At 35.4% G+C, this 23274-nt stretch overlaps 1 protein-coding gene across 2 annotated transcripts; it reads right to left on the reverse strand.

Annotated features, from left to right (window-relative positions):
* Positions 1-540: 540 nt before the first annotated feature.
* Positions 541-22078, reverse strand: LOC101898313 (annulin). Of its 2 annotated transcripts, none has more exons than XM_011293424.3 (4): positions 21782-22078; positions 3023-4749; positions 2637-2870; positions 541-887 (listed from the first exon to the last, which is right to left on the reverse strand). In XM_011293424.3, exons 1-4 carry the CDS (start codon positions 21951-21953, stop codon positions 669-671), a joined length of 2352 nt encoding a protein of 783 aa, XP_011291726.2. In that variant the 5' UTR covers positions 21954-22078; the 3' UTR covers positions 541-668. The 2 variants fall into 2 exon arrangements, with proteins under 2 accessions (XP_011291726.2, XP_005181682.2); XM_005181625.4 differs by lacking the exon at positions 21782-22078 and adding an exon at positions 16858-17170.
* Positions 22079-23274: the final 1196 nt, after the last annotated feature.

The following is a 23274-nucleotide window of genomic DNA, read 5'->3' on the forward strand; positions in this document are numbered from 1 at the left end:
AAATCATGTTTTAATTTGTGTTTTTTTTTTTAATTCTGAAGGCATGAATAGCTTGAAATATAAAAATAATATCGTAATAGACAACCCAAAACGCATTTTGGGATGAGGAAATCATCAAAATCAAAAAATCGTTAAAAGGCCTGTAAGAAAAGATCTACAAGGTTTAATAGAAAATTTACAGAACAACAAACAAATAAATAGTACCCCAATGTCTTAAACCCTGGAATGCGCTCTGCATCTACTACCCGGCTTAATTTTTCCATATACTTCTTAAAGGTGGAAGTACATAAAGAGCTTTTCTGACTACCATAAGTCATCGGCTGGCTTCTTCGTAGAGGAACAAAAAAGTTTTAGGGTGACTTAGTTCGATTTTGGCCCTAGGCTCCTTTGTGCTTTTACGAAGAAGCCAGCCGATGACTTATGCCAACTTAACAATTCCTATTGGGCGCCATTTGTTAAGACGCCCTTTCAAACTCGTCCCTGTGAATAGATGGGTGAAAATTATATATCCTCACCTACAAAATCATATAAAAATACATATTCGACTGGGTGTATGACTAATTTTATTAGAAAAAGTTTTTGGATTGCATAAATAAATTAAAAACTAAACAAAAAAATCAAATACAAATAAGCAAACGTGGGCAAGACTATTTAACTATATATATCGCTTATGGTATCACATCGGTTCTACGTCGAATAATTGTATTACTGGAATTATTATTCATGATAACATCTTCAGGTCTGGGTTTAATTTCATAATGCATAAAACCATCGACATCATCCAATTCCTTGGATGAGAATTTCGCCAGCAATGTTCCACGTCCTGCGTATGGGGGAGTGTATTTGAATGTTGAGGCAGCAGTACCGCCCACGGGGATTTCGGCAATCTATGGAGAAGGAAATTGAAAGTCATTACATGTTGAGTTTAAATATTTGTTCTCTTAGGCAAAAACACAATGAAGCTGGCACATGAAATGGGGCAATTCATTCGAATTTTTATACCCTCCACCATATATAGTATGGAGTGTATATTAAGTTCGTCATTCCGTTTGTAACTCATCGACATCAAAATTTTAGACCCAACAAAGTGTAAATGTTCTTGATCAGCGTAAAATTCTAAGACGACTTAATCTTGTCCGTCCGTTCGTCTGTTATAATCACGCTAGAGTCAAACCGAATAAGAATAGAAAGCTAACATTTTGCACCGATCTGACTTTTGTCTGCAGGCAGGTCAAGTTCGAAGATAGACTATATCGGTCCACGACATCGTATAGCCCCCATATAACGGTACCCTAGCTATTAGGTATTTTGATGATTTAAACCACATTTTTTAATGGAATTGTCTGAAATTCTACAGAAGCAGTTCTTCGTGACTACTTTACACCCTGAAAAAGAGTTCTCTATATAAGTCCACAATATCGTATATCCCCCATATAACTATACCTCCTGATATTCGGTATTTTGATAATTTAAAGCAGAATTTTCAAATGAATTGAAATTAAAATTCTACACAAGGAGTTCTTCGTGACTACCTTACCCCCTGAAAAAGAATTATCCATATAGGTCCACTAAATCGTATATCTCTCATATTGTACCTCCCGATATTCGATATTTTGATTTTTTTAGTCACATATTTTAATGGAATTGTCTGAAATTCTACACAAGGAGCTCTCTGTGAGTACTTTACCCTCTGAAAGAGAATTTTATATAGGTCCACGATATCGTATAGCCCCCCACAATGGTGCCCACGATAGTCGGTATGTTGATAGTTTTTGCCATATTTTTTGCGACATTATTTACCGGAATTGCGTCAAATTGGGTATTTAATGTTTGTAATGGATGCTACAGCCTATGACAGGAGATTGTCGGTGCAGATCCACGTCTTCGTATAGCCCCCATATAATGGTACCTATCTGTTTTCGGTGTTTTGGCGATTTAAGTTCGAAATGGGTACTACAGCCTATGCCAGAAAATTGTTCGTGCAGGTCTACGTCTTCGTATATCCCTTATATAAGGGTACCTCCCGATATTCGGTATTTTGATGATCTTAATGACATTATTTACCGGAATTGTTTCAAATTTGGTATTTGAAGTTCGTAATGGATACTAAAGCCTATGACAGAAAATTGTCTGCGCAGGCCCACGTCTTCGTATAGCCCCCATATAGCGGTACCTTCCGATATTCGGTATTTTGATGATTTTAGCGACATTATTCGTATTTCAAGTTCGGACTCATTACAACAGCCTACGACAAAAAAATAACTTATCTGGCACCACGTCTTCGTATAGCCCCCATACAAAGGTTTACATTTGAGCGGTATTTTTCGACGGATTTTGTTTTTTTTTTAATTTTTAAAGTTCTTTCCGAATGGTGTAGAAAGAGCTAAAAAAATCGGCCCGGTCGAGCTTAGCTTTTTTTACTTGTTTTTGTTGTTGAAGTCAAATTTTGAAGGGTAATGGGGTCAGAATTCTACAGTGCTTCTGGTGTTCCTTTATAATTTAAAAACAGCGACAATTAGCCCATCACTGACTATATTTTGACCTTCTGTATAGCCAAGTGATTTTCCTTCAACGCGTTAAAGAAGCCTCTTCGAAACAGGTATTCATTGTGTTTCGGCCTTAGAGGACATACTAACCTTAAACCTTAATGGCTTATCGATGCCCGGTCCTTCGATATGGAAAATACCCTTTCTCACCGGTATGGGTAGGGGATTTGTCAAACGGACAATAACATCCACGGGTTGTCGTGACACAATGTCACCTTGGAAACTGAATTTAATATCCGGCTTGCGTACCCGAAAATCATCCATTGCATAGTACTCATAATCGGTGTTTTTAACCAAGGCGGCGCAGGATATGTTAAAGGTGGCCTAGAAGAAGGAAAAAATTAATTACCAACACTTGTTAAAATTTGGTACCGAAGCCAAACGTTGAAAATGTGAGTAGGGGAAAAAAGATCGATCCCATTTATCTTTTGTGAAAATTTTCACTGTGTAGCTCATGGAGTCCTTTAAAAACCCACCTGCGTTGACAACTTTTTGAAATATTCCTCAAATACAACTTGCATGCGTACAAATTCCGTGGCTCCCGGCTCTATTTCCACTTCAAAAGGTATAGATTTGATCATTTCATTGCTAATGCCGGTGTATTGGGCCGATTCACAACTCAGTTGGCCTGTGGCTGTATGTGCCTTCTCCTTGGACTTATTTGTGATGCACAAAACAATTGTGAACGATTCTCCCACTTTGATGTCATCATTCATTTGCATATCGAATTCCACTTCGTTAAAGGTATCATTCAAATAGTAACGGCTAAAGGCGTGTTGCGATTGTTTCAATGCCTTCAGCGTGATGTTACGTTCCTCTTCGGTTTTCTCGGCGTATTTATAGGTGCTGGTGATATCTTCACGTTCCCATTTCAAGACCGCCTTGGTACTTATGAAATGTCCAATGGCCATGGTGTCTTTACGCAACAGTTTTATCGGTTGGAAGGGACCATTGTAGCGCCAGTACACCTTGTCGGCATTCACCTCGGAAAAGACAAAACCACAATCAAAGGGACGTAATATTTCACCATTTTTCACCGCCGCCACAGGGGCGGGTCCAACACGATACATATTATCGGAGGCTTCCTGTGGCGTGGCATCCACCGCTTGCCAGCCATCATAGCTAAGGCCATTTTGCCCCACCCCCAAATCGGGTCTGGTCATCCAAACCTCATTCCAAACATGATAGTTCCATATGGAGTCGGTAGTCTCGGCATCCAATTTCTTGTTGTTCTCATCAATGAAAATGTCCACAGTCAGCGAGGCCTGGGTATCATGGGCAGAGGAGTAGCATGTTACAATTCTCGAAGGTATACCCAATGTACGGGCAATTGTGGTCAAAACCCCGGCGAAATTCCAACATTGACCAAATTTCACCGGTTTCTGGGTCTTATAGAATTGCTGAATAATCTCCGTGGAACCAATCCATTTGGTTGGAGCAATGCCACCGGAGAAATCTTCCGTCCAATTACCCAAAATGACGCCATCATCATCGACGGAATTTACAGCAGCCGATAGGGCACGTGCAACCCGCACTGGGTCACCACGAAATGCTGCTGGCACCCGACCCACTGTGCCCAGCAATTTTATGGAACATTCCAGGATGTGTCTTTCAAACTGTCCCAATTTCCAAACTGAAGGCCTTAGACGATTATATGAACCGCGCCATATCAACGTGGTGTCATGCATTACATATTCCTTGCGCTGATCTCTATCGGTCATATACACCTGATCATCCGGACACCATGGGTTAAATAGCACATACATTGGCACGGGCAAGGTAAACGATTTGGAGCCATCCCCCAGCAACTTGGTGTCAATGTCCATTTTCCATTCCGTTACAGGACATGTTGCAGCGGGTTTTATTAACAATGTCAGGCTATTTGGTTCGTGAGCCTCAATACCGGCACCCCACTCCAAAGGATCACCCAAATAATCGATACCATCCCTTGGCACCAAACCAATTAGCGTTCCATGCCCCGGATTGGGTTTCTTATCATCGGCAACGGTGAATATAAAACTAATGGCATCACGACTGGGACTATAATCACGATTGAAATTCAAGCGAATACGGAAGGGCTCACCGCGACGCACAATCAAAGCATCCTTGGCCGCATAGAAATGATCCGTGTGATGTTCGTCATGATTTTCACCCCGATACAAATCAACGCTAATGACTCTAATGACAGCATCCGAGGCGGCATCTGAAAGATAAAAAAATTGTTTTAGGAACTTTTTGGCATCTCTGTTTTGTTGAATCAAGTTTAGAAGAAAAATGTTCAGTCCTGCATTTAATTTTGCGGAATTATTCCAAACATAATCTAAAAAAAACCGTAAGGAAATGTCAAAAGTCGGGCGGGGCTGACTATATGATACCTTACACCACTATGCATACCTAGTAGAACTTCGATAACAAAAGCAATTTTTTGAAGCAGGTCATACCACCTATCAACCTTTGGCTTTAGTGCAGTTATAATATTGTTTCAGAGGGAACTACTATACGCATACTCAATTCTGAATCGATTTTCACTAAATTTGACGGAGACATTTTAATCTTTTATACCAAATAACATTTCTATAGACTGCATGATATCACTTCGAGAAGGGTTATATTAAAAAAAATATATCGGAGCCGAGTTCCACCAAATGGAAACGTAATTCTCGAAATTCACTCCATTTGGGCTGATATTAGCCATTATTTGCACCAAAAATCTGAAATCGGATTAAAGATCTTAATCTTAGCCGATATCGATAAAATTTTGTAAATGTATTTCCGAGGTCTATAAGATATCTGGTATCAAATATCATTCTTGTGGGGTGCATATCACGAATGTGAGGGACTTAAAACCTTAAATCGGATGAAACATATATATGGGTGCTATAGCTATATCTGAACCGATTTTCACCAAAATTGATGTACTTGCTTCTAGACTAAGTTCGGTCGGATGTGCAAAAATTTAGGTCATTACGACTTATATTGACCATTTGGGGCACAATTAACTCGAAATCGGTTGAAGATATATATGGGAGCTTTATCCAAATCTGAACCGATCTATGAGGTATACCGATTTTACAGAGGTATTTCTTGGCTGTATCTGATATCTAATGCCAAATATCATTCTTGTGGGGTGCATAATACAAATTTGAGGGACTTAAACACCAAATCGGATGATATATACAGGTAATTTGGGCTTATATTAGCCATTAGGTGCGCAATTTACCCGAAATCGGTTGAAGATATGCAGATAACAAAAATACAACGTCATAATTTTTACTTTTTTTTCAAATTTTATTGAATGAAAGCAAAAAATGTCGGAAATAGCATCAAATTTTAGAATAAGTTTAGATTTGTTCGAATTGGTCACCTTTGGCACGAATTATGGCCTTCAAACGGCCAATGAAAGCGTCACACTCTGCCCGAATGTTGCTCTGCGGTATTTTGGCCCATTCCCAGCGCTTGCTTGAGGCAATCGACACTTTTTTATTTTTTTAGTACCAACCTTGCTTTCCAAAATACTCCAGGCACAAGAGTCCAACGGATTGATATCCGGAGATTTTGATGGCCATTGTGCGTTGGAAATGAAGCGAGGAACCTGATTTTGTAACCATTTGTGGCGCGTGTTGAGTGCGATGGTGCTGAGTCCTGTTGGAATGTCCAAGGTCAGCGGCCAAAATGTTTGCGTGACCAAGGCTTTAATACACCCTCTAGAATATTTTCGCGATAATATTCGGGATTTATTCTGATGCCACGGTCGATTAATACGAGCGCAGAGCGACCATCGGCTGTTATGGCAGCCCACACCATCACCATGGCCGGCGCTTGAGTTCTGTTGGTCGATTGAAGGTGCACATTTTCAGCTGACCTCTTTGTCAAGTAAACACGATCATTTTGTTTGTTTACAAACAGCTGGACAACGAATGTTTTCTCATCGGAGAAAACCAAATTCGGCAGTTCACCATTTTCGGCCAAGCGAAGCAAATCTTTAGCTCTTTTGAGTCTATTTTCTTCCTGATGCGATGTAAGTTCTTGCAATTTTTGGAATTTCAATGGCTTTACCCCGAGCTCATTTTTCAATATTTGCCGAATGGAATATTGCGATATGTTCAGCTCACGAGCCATTTTTCGGCGGGTTTCGATCAAGTCGCTTCATTACTTTTCGAACCATTTTTTCTGATGTTGCTGTTTTCTTCCCTCCACTTCCTAGACGTCGGGCTACGCTACCAGTATCACGGTAACGAGCGATGATACGAGACACAAAATATTTATTCACAATTAAATTCTGGAGTGCTCTAACGATAGCCACTTGTGGTTTTCCAGCCAAATTTCCAGCTTGAATTCCATCACGAGTAATTTTTTTTCTGGAAAATTCTCACTAAAATGCTTTTGTACACTTGTAAACAATATAATGAGCTGTCAATGGAATAATTTTAACATCTGTCGGACGAGTGGCTTAGAAATGGCAGCAGTCTGAAATTGGTTGCAGTTTTTTCATCTCACTCTGTATATATGAGGGTTATAGCTATAACTAAACCTATTCTCAGCAATTTCAATAGGCTTCGTCCTCGGGCCAAAAAAAAAAATTCATCTCAATCGGATAATACGACCTGCATTTTGTTCATCACTTTACTCCTGAGTATGCTTGCAGCAATTGTTAGTTTGTTTGAGAGAGAGGGAGATGGAAAAATTGCAACAACCTCTCTAATCAACAAACTGAGTATTCTCCTGCTGCTATAGATCAGCAGACCAACACTAAACCATGGTACAAATAAAAGGTAAGGTGGACCTACCACCTCATTACAATTTTTTTCTAAGTGTGCCCGACTTCTGCCAACTTTGTGTATATATTCATTGTTTTGAAAATAAAAAAATATTTTCAAAATTAATGATTGTAAGAAACGTACATTGCAGGACGCGCATTAAAGCTATTCGCCAGTTTTGCCATGGATTTGAAAAATCAAACTGTTTAGATCATATTTTTGAAAAAAAAAAAAAAATCTAGACATTTAATTTATTTTTCGCGCTATTGAACTCATTTTAAAATATCGAATATATGAAAAAACTTGTTTCATGCCAATTTGATGGCCTCAGGGGTGTATTTCTGTACTTTTTGCGAAGCTGTTCTACCTCCTTATTGTACCATGAATTTAACCGGTGAATACAACCAAATATGAAAATATGACTAATATTTTTAAAATCTAACCGATGTATACACGTTTGCACCAAACGTTGGGCGCCACCGTTGCATTAGGGTTATACAAAGACTTTTATATGGTGCATATCTACAATTTATTTTAATTATACCATTTACATCAAGAGTTATTAAAAAGTTTTGTTACGTGAATCCCATGGTAGAATTAGGAAAGTGATCCTATAACAAATAAGCATATCAAGCTAAGCATTTTCTTTAATTCTCTGTAATTAATACCATAGCAAAGTGGCTTCTATCTCTGATTTGTGCATATACCATGGTTTTATGAATATAAATTTTGATGTTGTGAAAGGTATAATTTTGTACAATTATAAACAAGTCATTGCAGTTAACCTCCCTCCTAATTCTACCATACATGATTCATTGATCATATACAAAAAAATTGTTTTGATATTTGTTAGGGTCGTCATTCCAAATTTGTCTCTTCATCTACCCCAATACAATTACATATAATCTCGTGGAGAGTGTGTGTATTGGTAATGCAAAAAAATCTATTCTCCCATTTCAAAATCTAACGAAAACTCATTTCAGTAAAACGCATATATTAAATATTCAGATTAGTATTGCAATGTAAACAATTCAAAGTCATGCTAATAGTTGTCACACTAGTTTTTACCAAACATGTCAACAACAGCCAGCCAGCCAGTCAGTGACAAACGCCACCTACCATGCTCTGCTGTAATTTCATCCTACATCCGTTCAGATGAATGAATACTATTTACAAATTCCAAATTACTAATTACGATTTTACTTTGAATATTTTTAGCTGGCGTCTTGAAGAACGCATTTTTTGGTTTTGCGGTCTTCAACAAACAATATGTCAATCACTGATGTGTTTTTGTGTTCGAAGAGGGGGGTAGAGCTAATAAATTAATCATAAACCGGCAATCTACGAAATTTATAGAATATATCCACTTAGGTATAAGAATAGCCAAAAAAAAAAAAAAAACAATGCCATGAGAACAGATGTTTCATTTCCTAATTTTATAGAAAATACGTCATGATTGCTCTTGTGACATTAGGGTGGCTCACAAACATTGAATTTTAATAGATTATTAGTGCTTGTTTCAGTATGAAAATACAAAGGTGAACACCTTTTTTCAACCAAAAATTGTTATTCTCCCGTGCTTTTTATACCCTCCACATTGAGAAGGAGGGTATATTAACTTTTTCATTCCGTTTGTAACATCCCTAAATATTCGTAATAGACCCTTAAAGTATATATGTTCATAATCAGCATAAAACTCTCACATTATATGACGTAGAGCTTCAAAATTCATAGAACAAATTGTATTGTATCTAGTATGGTTGGTATGGAAAATGAGATATATCGGTCCACGTTTTGGTATAGCCGCCATATAACGGCAAGTCCCGATATTCAGTGTTTTTATGGTTTTCGCCACATTTTTTCACGGATTTCTCAAAAAATTTGTATTTGTAAGTCATAATGGGTTCTAGCTTTGGTGGTGAAACATTGTATGTATAGGTTCACGTTGTGGTATAACGGTACCTTCCGATATTCGGTATTTTGATGATTTTTGCCACATTTTTCCACGAATTTGTATAAAAATTGATATTTGTAGGTTATAATGGGTTCTAGCTCCGGTGGGTACATGGGTTCGGGTTTTGGTATAGCCCCCATATATCGGCACGTCCCGATATTTGTTATTTTGATAATCCTAGTCACATTTACTCACGAAATTTTTCCAAATTTGGTATTTGGAAGATGACCATCCTTGAAGTATAAAATTCTCTATAGATATTCCTGTTTCGGTATAGCCCCCCTATAATAGCCTCACCTACTTTATGGTTTTTTTGAAAAGTCTTACAGCATTATCCAAACGGTCTTAAGGTAGGAGTAACTTAAGCACTTATTTGGCTGATTTAAGCCATCGTCTGGTTTCTTGGGAAATGAACAAAGGAGCCTAGGGCCAAATTCGAACTAAGTCAAAAAATATGATCCTAAGCTTTCAATCTTTTAATTTAGTGGAAAATCTGGTTATTTTATTAATGCGTGACCCGTAATTTAAGTTTCTTCAAATCTAATTTTGAAAATATTTTGCTTTTATTTTTCAAAACAATAAATACCTACACAAAATTGGCAGAAGTCGGGCACACTTAGAAAAAAATGTAATCAGCTGGTAGCTCTACTTTACTTTTTTGCTGTACCATGGTTGTTATGACATGCATTTTCAACGATTTTTACAAAATTGAATAATTTTTCATTCAAAAAATTCAATTTTAAAATTGGTTTGACAGTTCATTGTCCCAGATGCGAATACTTGTATTCTTCTACCATGGTAACATGGCAAAATAATATAAGGTAATCTTATGATAACATATAATGTACAATTTTTCTCAATTTTTTCGGGTACCTGCAAAAATATGCCAATTTTGCAATTTTTTCGATATCATAAAGGGGAAATCGGTTATCATAGTAAAAACTTTCATGACTACATCCAACTTTCAAAAAACACAAATGAACATTTCCTCCTTTAAAATGTACGCACAACTTGTGTTTTGTGGCAAAAATATAAAATTGGTTATAATTTAAAATTTCCGGCATCCATATACAAATTGTAATAGATCGCAGGAACATTGTCGACCCTAGAATAGGGAAAATCATCCTTTTACTTTTAGCGATAAAGTGACCCGATAAAATGAGTTTTTAAGGCTTCAACGTTAAATTTTACATCTCTAAGATGACAATCAGCTGATGTTTATTTACGTACGCACACGCACACATGGTAGAATTATCAAAGTATCATGTTTACAAGTAATTAAAAATTATACCTTTGACAATATCTCTTTGTCAAAATATATTAGTTCTATTTATAGTTACTCTACCATATTTTACTTTATTTATTTTACTCTTATCTCTTTATTTTTCATTCTTGTATATTTCTAATTGGAAAATTCAAAAGAAAAACCAATTTATGGAAAAAAAAAAAGAATACAGGTAGTGGCATCGACACAGCTGCTCGGACCGTGATCTGTCAAACCAAATTTGGAATGGAAAATTTTAAATGAAAAATTATTCAAATTAGTTAAAGTTGTCGAAAATGGTATATCATAACAAACTCCGATAGTTGTCGTATAAGAAATAATATAAAGTTTATTTTTGAAAAAACATTTTAAAAATGTTGACAATCATGTTTCTAACATGCTCAAAACCTTATCTCAATCCATTTAATTTTTTATAAACATAGCAAATTGTTTTTTATCATGTCTTGTCATATATCGGAAATTGGCGTGGGAGGCGGGTTATTGTCACACTCAAAAATGAATTATGGTAGACAGGCTAAAAAAATGGGCTACTTAGCCAAATACCAATAAACCGAACACTTAAATGGAAAGCAATTTATTTTGGCTCAACGAGAAAAGTGACACCGTGCACCGCCAATGGAATATGCGGAAATAATAGACAGATGCATTTAATAAATATTAAAAACTATTTGTTTTAACAAATAAATAAAAAAATATATCTATAATATAAGGATTCATTAGGTGTTTAAAGATGATGTCATTTTCCTTTATTTTTAGTTATGGTTTATTTTTCAAATTAACAATGTCATAACAATAGCAGCAATTTACAAATTTGTCTACTACTTAAGGGGAAAATCGGAGATATTTTCAAAAAGGGTTGGAAATGGCTTTAGGAATATATTATAAATTATATGCAAAGATAACTGGTTCCCATTAAGATTTTTGCATATACCTACAGTAGATTTATAAATAAATATAAGTTAAGGAAATGATATGGTGTCAAATGGATAATTTTGAAATAATTTTAAACATATAATTGCATATTTTATCTTCTAAATTCTACCATGATAAATATTTGCAATATCGGCAAATATTGTGTCAAACGCCATAACTTTTACTTTTAATTTAAATTAATTTTTAATTTAATTTTAATTTTTACATTTTATTAAATGAAAGCAAAAAATGTCGGAAATACCATCAAATTTTAGAATAAGTTTAGATTTGTTCGAATTGGTCACCTTTGGCACGAATTATGGCCTTCAAACGGCCAATGAAACCTTCACGCGATGCCCGAATGTTGCTCTGCGGTATTTTGGTCCATTCCCGGCGAAGCGCTTGCTTGAGGTGATCGACACTTTGGTATTTTTTAGTGCCAACCTTGCTTTCCAAAATACTCCAGACACAATAGTCTAATGGATTGGTTTCCGGAGATTTTGGTGGCAATTGTGTGCTGGAACTGAAGCGAGGAAACTCATTTTTAAACCAATCTTGGGTGGCGCGTACTGAGTGCGATGGTGCTGAGTCCGTCTGCGGTCAAAATGTTTGCGTCCCTAAGGCTTTAATACACCCTCCAGAATATTTTCGCGATAATATTCGGCATATATTCTGATGTCACGGTCGATTAATACGAGCGGAGAGCTACCATCGGCTGTTATGGCGGTCCACATCATCACCATGGCCGGCGCTTGAGTTCTGGTGGCCAACCGAACCAACCGAAGGTGCACATTTTCAGCTGACCTCTTTGGCAAGAAAATACGACCATTTTGTTTCTTTACAAACTGCTGGACAACGATTTTTTTCTTTCTGTTGCGGTGTAAATTCTTGCACTTTTGGGAATTTCAATTGCTTTATCCCGAGCTCATTGTTCAATATTTGCCCAATGGAATATTGCGATATGTTCAGCTCACGAGCCATTTTTCGGCCACTGCGACGAGGGTTTGGATCAAGTAGATTCTTTAATTTTCGAACCATTTCTGCTGATGTTGCTGTTTTCTTCCGTCCACTTCCTTGACGTCGGGCTACGGGCTTCCAGTATCACGGTAACGAGCGATGGTAGGAGACACAAAAGATTTTTTCACATTAAAATGCTGGAGTGCTCTATCGATAGCCACTTGGGGTTTTCCAGCCAAATATAAAGAAATCACACTATCACGCTTGAATTCCATCACGAATAACTTTTTTTCTGAAAAATTCTCACCAAAATGCTTGTGTACGCTTGTAAACAAAATAACGGACTGTCACTGGAATAATTTTAACAGCTGTCGGACAAGTGGCTTAGAGATGACAGCAGTCTGAAGTTGGTTGCCGTTTTTTCATCTCACCCTGTATATGCACCCATGTACATCGCAAGAAGAAGTGCCAGAATATTCCAATCAAATTTCTGCAGATTTTTGTTTTTAATTTATGTACGCATTAATTAAAAGTATTAACACTTGACAATTTGTTTATTCGTGAAAGGGGATTATTTAAAGATAAACAATGTATAAAAACTGACAGTGTTTATAATTTTATATATGTGCATGCAGTGTATTTCAAATATATTTATAAACTATTATTCATGCATACAACTTCCTAAAAAATTAGTAAACAATAGCCATTTCCAAATAATTCCCATAACATTTTAGTTTTAGATTTATAAAATGATAGACATATTAACTGAAGAGGCTATACAATGTCGGATGTAAATTAAAATAGTTTTATGAAAAAAAATTATTCAATATTTTTGTGTAGAAAAAAAATCGTGAGAACTCTGGTTCGATAAAAATAGCTTTGCAACTTCTTTTGGTAAAGTAGGGCAATCAAAAACGCCAAAAACAATCTTCTATTATGGAAAATAGTATCTGAAACTATATCTTCGGGATTCAAATTTCCCCCACATTGTGATGTAAAAACTAAAAATAATTTCCAGTTCTCCAAATAATATATGTACAATGTTTCATTTTCGTTTCTATTTCGTATTCAATTAACGATGCATGGTGGCATGTAGCCTCTGAAATTCATTAAGCATTTCGAAAACAAATATCTTAATATTGTTATTTTTCCTCCAATCTATTTGATTTGTTATACGCAAACTAAGTGATTCGATAAGGAATTCAAAATATAAAGCAAGCAACATACAATATGTGTCCATGTGCCATGATTGTTATTTGTATCGGGAGATGAGTTCATGCGATCAGTGTTCATTAATTATTTAAATATGTTTGTATGTATGTTTGTACTGTCCAAAGTGTTTGTGCAAGTAGTACGTACACTTACCAATAACTATTCAATACTCTTGAATGTTCATATTGAAATCAAAACGTTTTGAACGAAAAATAAAGATGACCTCTTAAACTTTCCTTGGCACATCAAAGTAGTCGCAGACTTCAAGTAATGATAGACATTTGAAATTTGAGTAGATTGGCTTTTATGCCAAATATGATATTTGTATTTTTTTTCCTATATTGAACTTGAGGAATATTTGAATTCCGTTAGACTACCTCGACCTAAATTCAGGGTCATTCAAAATACTGTAATTTGTCGTTTATTGGGAACGCCTATTTTCTGTTCAAGAATATTGCAACCAATCATTTGTAAACGATTGAGTTCAATATGGAAATCCGTAATTAATGACAACATGCATTTAACGTAAAGTCGTCTCCTTCCCCCATCTAGACATATGTAATACAGGGTGAGATGAAAAAACTACAACCAAATTCAGACTGCTTTCATTTCTAAGCACTCGTCCGATAGCTGTTAAAATTATTCCAGTGACAGCTCATTATATCGTTTATAAGCCTACAAAAGCATTTTGGTGAGAACTTTCCAGAAAAAATGTTATTCGTGATGGAATTCAAGCGTGATAGTGTGATTTCTTTATATCTTCTTATATCTGGAAAATCCACAAGTGGCTATCGTTTGAGCACTCCAGCATTTAAATGTGAATAAATCTTCTTTGTCTCGTACCAACGCTCGTTACCGTGATACTGGAAGGCCGTAGCCTGACGTCAAGGAAGTGGACGGAAGAAAACAGCAACATCAGCATAAATGGTTGGAAAAGCAAAGAAACGACTTGATCGAAGCCCGAGTCACGAAAATGGTTCGTGAGCTGAACATATCGCAATATTCCATTCGGCAAATATTGAAATATTGAAACTTACACCGCAACAGAAAGAAAATAGACTCAAAAGAGCTAAAGAAGCGAAGCAACGAAGCAACGCTTGGCCGAAAGTGGTGAACTGCCGAATTGGGTTTTCTCCGATGAGAAAACATTCGTTGTCCAGCAGTTTGTAAACAAACAAAATGATCGTGTTTACTTGCCAAAGAGATCGGCGGAAAATGTGCACCTTCGGTTGACCAACAGAACTCAAGCGCCGGTCATGGTGATGGTGTGGGCCGCCATAACAGCCTATGTTCGATCTCCGCTCGTATTAATCGACATCATCGACATCGGCATCAGAATAAATGCCGAATATTATCGCAAAAATATTCTGGAGGGACACGCAAACATTTTGGCCGAAGACCTTGGACATTCCCACAGGACTCAGCACCATCACACTCAGCACACGCTCGCTTCATTTCCAGCGCACAATGGCCACCAAAATCTCCGGATACCAATCCGTTGGACTATTTTGTCTGGAGTATTTTGGAAAGCAAGGTTGACACTAAAAAATACCAAAGTGTCGATCATATCAAGAAAGCGCTTCGCCGAGAATGGGCCAAAATATAGCCGAGCAACATTCGGGCGGTTTCATTGTCCGTTTGAAGGCCATAATTCGTACCAAAAGTGACCAATTCGAGCAAATCTAAACTTATTCTAAAATTTGATGCTATTTTCGAAATTTTTTGCTGTTTTATTTTTGTCATTTACTCAATCCCGCATCCAAATGACCTTGTAAAATGAAGAGTCAAGTTTAGAAGAAAACAAAAAAGGCTCCTTGAGGTTTTCTTTTTACTGAAAAAGAGAGAGAGAAATTTTGACATTTGTGTGTCGAGAGTCTTTTTTGATTGGCTGACTTCTTCGTAAGGGATCAAAGGAACGTAGGGTCAAAATCGAACTAAGTCAACCTAAAACTCCTATGTTTCTCTACGAAGAAGCTAGCCGATGACTTAAGCCAGTCAGAAAAGAGTTTTATGTATTCTCACCTTTATTGTTTCGATCAGCTGTTTTATGGTTAGCTGCTTACGGTTACCCTGCAACAATTTATTAAAAGTTATGGTGAGAATACATAAAGCGGTTATTTGAATGGCTTTAGGGTGCAGGTACATAAAAAGTTTGAGGTCATAGCTAGGCATATTAATGTCAATTTATAATGGAAAACAACGGCAGGATTTTAGTGCGGCTCTGTAATCCCTTTATGAAATGTCACAAAATATGCCAAGCCATGACTTCTAACCTTTTATGTACTTTCACCCAAAGTCATTGGCTGGCTTCTTCGTAGAAGAACAAAGGACTTTTAGGTTGATTTAGTTCGATTTTGGCCCTTGGCTCCGTTATTCATTTGCGCAGAAGCTAGCCAATGACTTAAGCCAGCCAAATTAACGTTTTATGTATTCCCGCCTTTAGTTTTTTGTTATCTTCTCTATTTTCACGCCAAGTACAAATATTATAATTTCTTGTTCAAAAAATACTTAGTGAATATTTTTTTAGTTCTAAAAAAAAGTATCGAACCCAAAACTAGTAAATTTCCGGTAATTTACAAATGTTACAAGGAAGATTCAAAAATTGTTGATTAAAAGTTAAGCATTTGTTGTCTGAATATTTCCTATTCTAGTCTTCTTCAAATTTTTTCCTACACTCCTGAAAGCTTATATCTACCTCCGAGCCACTGTAATTGTCTTATTAATCATTGTAGCATCATGCTGACCCTTTGAGTCAATATAACTGAAAAAAATATGATCTAACAGATTAGGAATGCCCGAAAAATTAGAGATTTATTGCCTAATTAAAAACTGTGATAATATTAAAAAAACGGCAAATGCTTTTGAGAATTTACCTGATACCAAGTCCATATAAATTCAAAGGTAAACAATCAACATAGTTAAAACATGTTTGACAACAAACAACGAAGATAATACACAAAAAAAACTTGACAACAACAGAGGCAGAGCTAGCTACACAAATATTAAATAATAATAACAATAATCGGATGAAGTCACAGACGGCGGCAAAACATGCCGCACCTCTCATCGGGAGATATCAACAAAACGAACGAGCTAGACATGAGAAATGATTTGTTGATCTTTTTTTATTTTTGTTTTATTCTAAACAAACGTCCTTGACTTAGAAGGTGTCATTCATATATTTGACACGAACAATTTTTTGTTGTAAAAAAAATTCAATAAATTATTCCTTACGTGGTGGCCTTATACTGCGATACGGATTTATGGGAGGATTAGGCTGCCAGAAACGATTAAACCAATTTGGTACATATCCCGTATACCACGATGTCATATTTTTTTATACTCTAATGGGATTTTAATTATTTAATGGGTTTTTATTCAAACACTTCACTGTTTCGATCGATCACTCCCGAAATCAAAAGCATTTATACGTTAGTTTTTGTGGAATTTAAAAAAACGACATATGCCACTAGAACTCACTGAACTTCCGCGTACCGTGTTGTGTTCCGTAACAATTCTATTGGCTAACTGAAATTCTTGCCAGAATATACAAATCTAAAGATCTGTGATTGAGGGTGTACCTTCCATAAACTTGAGGCTAACAAAACATCATCTGAACACTAGTGCTACACTACTGAGAGGGAGAATGAATAAGTTTGATGTGCGCCATCAACAGTGTTGTCAACGTAGAAGGTCCCTAAAAAACGTCATAATAGTTTTAACATTTGGCGAAATTGAATGCAAGGTAGTAGTTTGATAGCTTAAAATGTCTAAAGGCAAAATATTCAATCCACTCGATTTATAAAATCGAAAAAGAGTCGTAATCCTTCACACCTATTTTGAGAAAAGTCGTAATCCTTCACACATATTTAAAACAAGTTAAAAGTATCAGTCGGTTTTGCCGACAGATGCATATCCCCAGCCAATGTTCGATTATTTAAATATATTTTGACTTCTGTTATGATTATTCAAATGGTTGACCCTCTATGGAGTAGGTTCCGATGGAATGGGACAATATTATCCATTTCGTATAGGACCTAAATAAATATGATAAAAATATTGCGTCATTCCAGGTTTGGACTACATCGGCTACTTCCTTCACTTTATATGGGATATGTGATAATTTTTAGAAAATATTAAAATGTGCGTTAGGTACCAAATATAGTCGACGGAAGTATTCCATTTCCATACTTCAACTAATGCAGATAAAAATATTGGTATGGGCAAAATTACAAGAAAATCGAACATTTATATCCAACTTAATGCGAAATTATAAATTCCATATTCATCTCAGGTTTCTGGTTGAGAGAAATATTTAGATATATCAAGTTGTGAGAGATATAAGCATTGAAAATTTTGACCCTTTGTGAGCGAGGTACCTAAAGAGTTCGCAGCTATATATCATATTCACTACAGACCTCGCATTAAATTTGAAGAGAGTTGGATGCTTATTTCGCTTTTTGCTTTTCAAAATCTTGAACAATATATGGGACAGGTACCAAAAGAAATGGTCCGATCTCTACCATCTTTATAACAGATCTTGTATTGATGGAAATATTGAGATATACCAAGTCTGAATGGAATCGGATATTAATTTCGCGTTGTATGAGCTTAATGGATATTCAAAAATGTTGACCCTTTTATGGGAGAGGTATCAGAAGGAGTGGACCGATATATGCCATCTAGACAGCAGATCTTGTGTTACTAGAAATAATGGGATGTATGAAATAAGAAGAGTATCGGATGCTTATTTCGGATTTTGTGCAGTAAATTATTTTTGTGGGGGACGTACCGGAAGGAGTGGACCGACATTGCCCATCTCCGAACTCGATCTAAGTTTGACAATAATATTGCGATATACCAAGTATGGATCAAATCGGATACTCCCTTCAAGAGTTATCGTGCGCACCAGCCAGGCTAGATCGACACCAAATGTCCTGAAACGGATTTGGTCTAAAGAGACCTAGTGTCTAAAACCGTTATTTCGATAAGACAGCCATGTGGCTGAGGGTATAAAAATAGTAAAATAAAGTGTCTAACAAAACAAGTTGGTGCATTTGTTATTAATACATTTGAATTAACAAGACAAGAGTTTCACAGATGTATTTTTTACATTTCAGCAGTATGTCATAGCTTGTAATTATTTAATCACATGTCAAACAGTGATGAATTTATCTGGTTTTAAAAAATATTTTTTTTTTTTTAAAAACACGACGATGACTTGCCAGAAAAAATCTCTTACGTATTCTGTCTTTGTCTGATATTGACATCACTGACAACCGCTCACTACAAACAATTGCAAAGACTGTCAATATTCAGCGCCAAAAGGGAGATACACACATCCCCAATCATTCCATATTAGAATGTTCTCTTGGATAATTGTCTAATTTGAAAACAAACAAACCAATGCTAATTTGAATGAGTTTTAAGAGAGAGATATTGATCGAATCACATCAACTGTTCTTGCAGAATCTTGGCCGCTGTGGGAGTTAAAAGGCTGTTGGAGCCACCTACAATCAACAGAATAATGAAACAAAATAACATGGAAAACTATTAATTAAAATGCATATTTGGCTCGTTCTCGAGAAATGTGCAAGTAATATTTTAAATTCAAAACACAGACTCTCTTATTAATGGATCGATAGATCGATGACGAACGATGCCGATGTCAGTGAATGAATGCACATGAATATCTCGCCCATTAACACTTCCTATGAACAAACTTATGTTTGGGTGTGTGTCCATTCCACTTCGGAGCGGGCGAGTTCAAGTGATGGCGTCATGCTCAAATATTCCAGATTAAATTACGTTACGTAGTTAACTTGAATTGTTAAAAATAAAAGTGTGCTTGTTGTCTATTTTTAAATCAGTGTTTATATGAGACATTTCATGTGAATTAAACAAAATAACCGTATATTCATGGTAAAATTAGGAAGGTAAAGTGATTTAAAATAAGCATTCCCATCTCTGTATTTTCTATAATTTACCTTGTCAAATGTCACTGCATAAAAACAGGCTCCCATCTCTGATATGTATATGTACAATGGAGTTGTAAATATACATTTTGACAACAAAATATTGTCAAATAAATAAATAAAAAAATGTAAACATATGATTGCAGGACTTTACCTTCTTGCATGGTACAAAAATACAGGTAGTCGCATCGACACAGCTCCCGGGACAATGAACTGTCAAACCAATTTTGAAATTCAAAGATTTGAATGAGGATGAGATAAAAAACAGCAACAAAGTCAAACGCCATAATTTCTAATTTTTTTTTAAATTTTGTTGAATGAATGCAAAAATGTCGGAAATAGCATCAAATTTCAGAATATGTTTAGATTTGTTCGAATTTGTCACCTTTGGCACGAATTATGGCCTTCATACGGCCAATAAAACCGTCACTTGGGTGGCGCGAGCTGAGTGCGATGGTGTTGAGTCATGTTGGAATGTCTAAGGTCTGCGCCAAAAATGTTTGCATGCCCAAGGCTTTAATACACTCTTCAGAATAATTTCGCGATAATATTCTCTTCCAGATTTCACATGAGCAACGTCGAAGAGTTCAGAGCAAACTGAAGACGTTGCTTGAAATTATACCTGTCAAACGTTACTCCATTCTGCCCTCGACACTTCATTCTTTAGAACCGAAAAAAATTACTCCTCCTTCTTTCTGTATATTTGGCAAATTCGCATTTTCAAATTCCTTTTTATTTATAATTTATATATATTTGTCTGCAAATTCCTTTAATAATTTAAATTTTTTGACAAGAACATCACAATTTGGTTTTTGTATTCATAGGGCGAATTCAAAATATATTTTGACAGAAAACTTGGTCGTCAGATGGTCTTACTGGCCGACCTTATATAGGCCTTGGTTTTGAATAAAAAATACAATAATTTGAAATTATTTCGAATTCGATAGCAAAATTAATCCATATTTTCGATGTTAATGGGCAACACATTGAACTATATTGGGATAAAACTGTATTATCCTACTGCCCCAAAATTCCATTCTTGTTTCGAGAGTTTTCCCAATATAAGAATTTTGTTAAAAAATGAAAAATACACAAAACCAACTGTTGCATATTTAAGTCTATTTTACACTATAAGACTCCATTACAGAGTTGCATTTTTCTAGTTTCTTTGATGTTGAGCAACCTTTCTTATTGAGTCATGGGTGTAAGTACATAAACAGCTGGAAGTCATATCATAAAGGGATGCCATAGCCGCATTCGAATTCTGCCGTCGTATCCCTTTATAGTTTGACATTAATTATTACTGTGTCATCTTAGCTTCGAACTGGCTTATAGCACGTTTATACAATTGAAGATTAAACCACCGGATTTAATATATCTAATGGGTTAACAGTAGTAGAAGAATACATTTGGTCGTAACGACACAGCGCTGGGACAATGAACTGTCAAACCAATTTTGAAATTGAAAATTCTGAATGAAGAATTTTTCAAATTTGTAAAAATTGTTGAAAACATCTGATTGGTGTCGTATAAGAAAAATTTACTTATTTTTGAAAAAGCATTTTGAAAATGTTGACATATAAATATTCCCAAAAGTTGATGCATCTACCTGTATTCTTCCAGCATGGGTTTAACCAAGTATAAACATCCCCCCAAAACCAAATTCATAACCTTGAGTATTTTTAGCCAAATATTTAAACAGGTGTTTTTGAATACGAATTTTTTCATTAGTAATTTTCAATATTTGTTTATTTAAATAAATATTTTTAAACATGTCTGATGAAAGACACTGGTATATACGCAGATTAGAAAACAAGTAAAAAATAAATACACAGGGTTGACGACCACTTTAACTGTAACAGAAAAATTTGACCCGAGGGCCATATATGCTCATGTGAAATTCGTGATAACAGGCGAGGTATAAATTGAATTTTAAATTCTAAAAATATTCAAACAGCTTCAATTTATTTTCAGTATTGATGACAGTTTATAATAAACATTATGAAAAACTGACACCATAAATCAAACCAACCAACAAATATACTCCAGAACCTGCAAGAATCTACTATTTTTGCAATTTTTTCGATTTCATAATGGGAAAAGACCAATACATGTTATGTGGGTGACAGAATTACAAATGAGTGGTCTTTAAGTTGTTTTGTTTTCAATTTGTTTATACATACCCAGTGTATCACTACTAAAACGTTCAACTAACTTTTCGTTCTTAACACTTATTGGAGTTTCGTAGACGTCATGCTCATATAGACAACAAGGAAAACAAGTTTTCCAACAATAACAAATATTCGATTTCACAGCTTTACTGTTAATATCATAGGTTGTAAACGTATTGCCCATAATGGAATTTCAATTGAACCGATACATTTAAATATGGAGAAACAAACAAAACATCAATCTTTTCAAATCAAAATACAGCGAATTTTTATTTTACACCAACGTCGCTTGCCGAATGTTTCCAAATAACTGATCGGTTAAATTTAATTTGTTTCATTTCATTAAAGCGAGACTTATTCTATTTGCTTACGATAATATATTCATACATACAAACTTATATACATATATGTTTTTAGGCTTGTATTAAGACGAATCTCTAACATTTGATTATTTTATTTTGAGTTCTTTAGCTTAAACGGCAGAAATTCTTTTTAAAATATTTAAATGTTGGACATACTGGCACGTATCTTAAAGTTAAAATGGGACAAAGTGAATCAAAATACAACTCTGATTAAAAATGTTTAGCTCTTCTTCTTCTTCTCCATTTTGCGATAATCATACATTCATACGAAACATTTTTATATGGAAATTAGTATTAGGGATTACTAAATTATTCCTTTTTCGGTTGATTTTTTCTTATTTTTATAGCGGATAAATTGTTTTGTGGTGATAAATCAGCTGATAACTGGCAGTTTACAGGGGTGCGTCTGTTTACTTTTTAAGCTCTACTTGCAAGAGAGAATAAAACATCATTAGACCGAATTTACATTAGGCAAGTTTATTTGCGATAAGTCTCTAGTTGTAGGAGAGAGAGGTAAGGGTAATGGAAATTGAAAAAAAAATTGCTCGTATGCCAAAATATGTTTAACAATGACAGAAAAAACAATAATGAAAAACGAAAATTAATGAAAAATTGCCTTATATAAATCCAATAGGCAAATTCAAAAGGGAACTAAATCAGGGGTTACTGTCTCAAAAAGAATTTGGTGGACATTTCCTGCAGGATTTCTTTTACACCGAACCCAAGTTAAGCGTTATATATAACTTCTAATCAAAGGAATTGGCAATCTAAATAACATGTTGGTTACATGTCAGATTTGGTGGATTCCTTGAATGATGGTGTGAACACAAAACCATCATTCAATCAATAAATTTGTGGCTGGTGATTTTTCGGATGTAAAAAGCCTAAAATAGGTTGTTCGCAGAAAAATATTTTTGTTTTGAAAAATAAATACATTTATGCCATTTATATGTTAGAACTTTTTGCAGTATTGGCCTACTTTAATATGTTTTTTTTTTTAAAGTATAAGTAATGGTCATGACAATTTTAATCCACATCCAGTTGGTTAACCCAACTTTACAATGGACAATATTGGTTAAAAAATCATCTTATGTATTCTTGCCTTTACCTTTTCGTTTTGGCATACAGGTTTAAATCACTTAT

The sequence above is a fragment of the Musca domestica genome, unplaced genomic scaffold (assembly GCF_030504385.1).
Source record: "Musca domestica strain aabys unplaced genomic scaffold, Musca_domestica.polishedcontigs.V.1.1 19, whole genome shotgun sequence".
NCBI lineage: Eukaryota > Metazoa > Arthropoda > Insecta > Diptera > Muscidae > Musca > Musca domestica.

What these genes read in the sequence shown, in the direction of transcription:
- LOC101898313 (XM_011293424.3), bottom strand. Translation starts at nt 21,953, where the DNA reads ATGGGCAATACGTTTACAACCTATGATATTAACAGTAAAGCTGTGAAA. An exon ending in TTTTAGTAGTGATACACTGG is followed by an intron (nt 4,750 to 21,781) that starts GTATGTATAAAC and finishes TTTATCTTTCAG; the next exon opens with ATGCCGCCTCGGATGCTGTC. An exon ending in ATAAGCCATTAAGGTTTAAG is followed by an intron (nt 888 to 2,636) that starts GTTAGTATGTCC and finishes CCTTCTCCATAG; the next exon opens with ATTGCCGAAATCCCCGTGGG.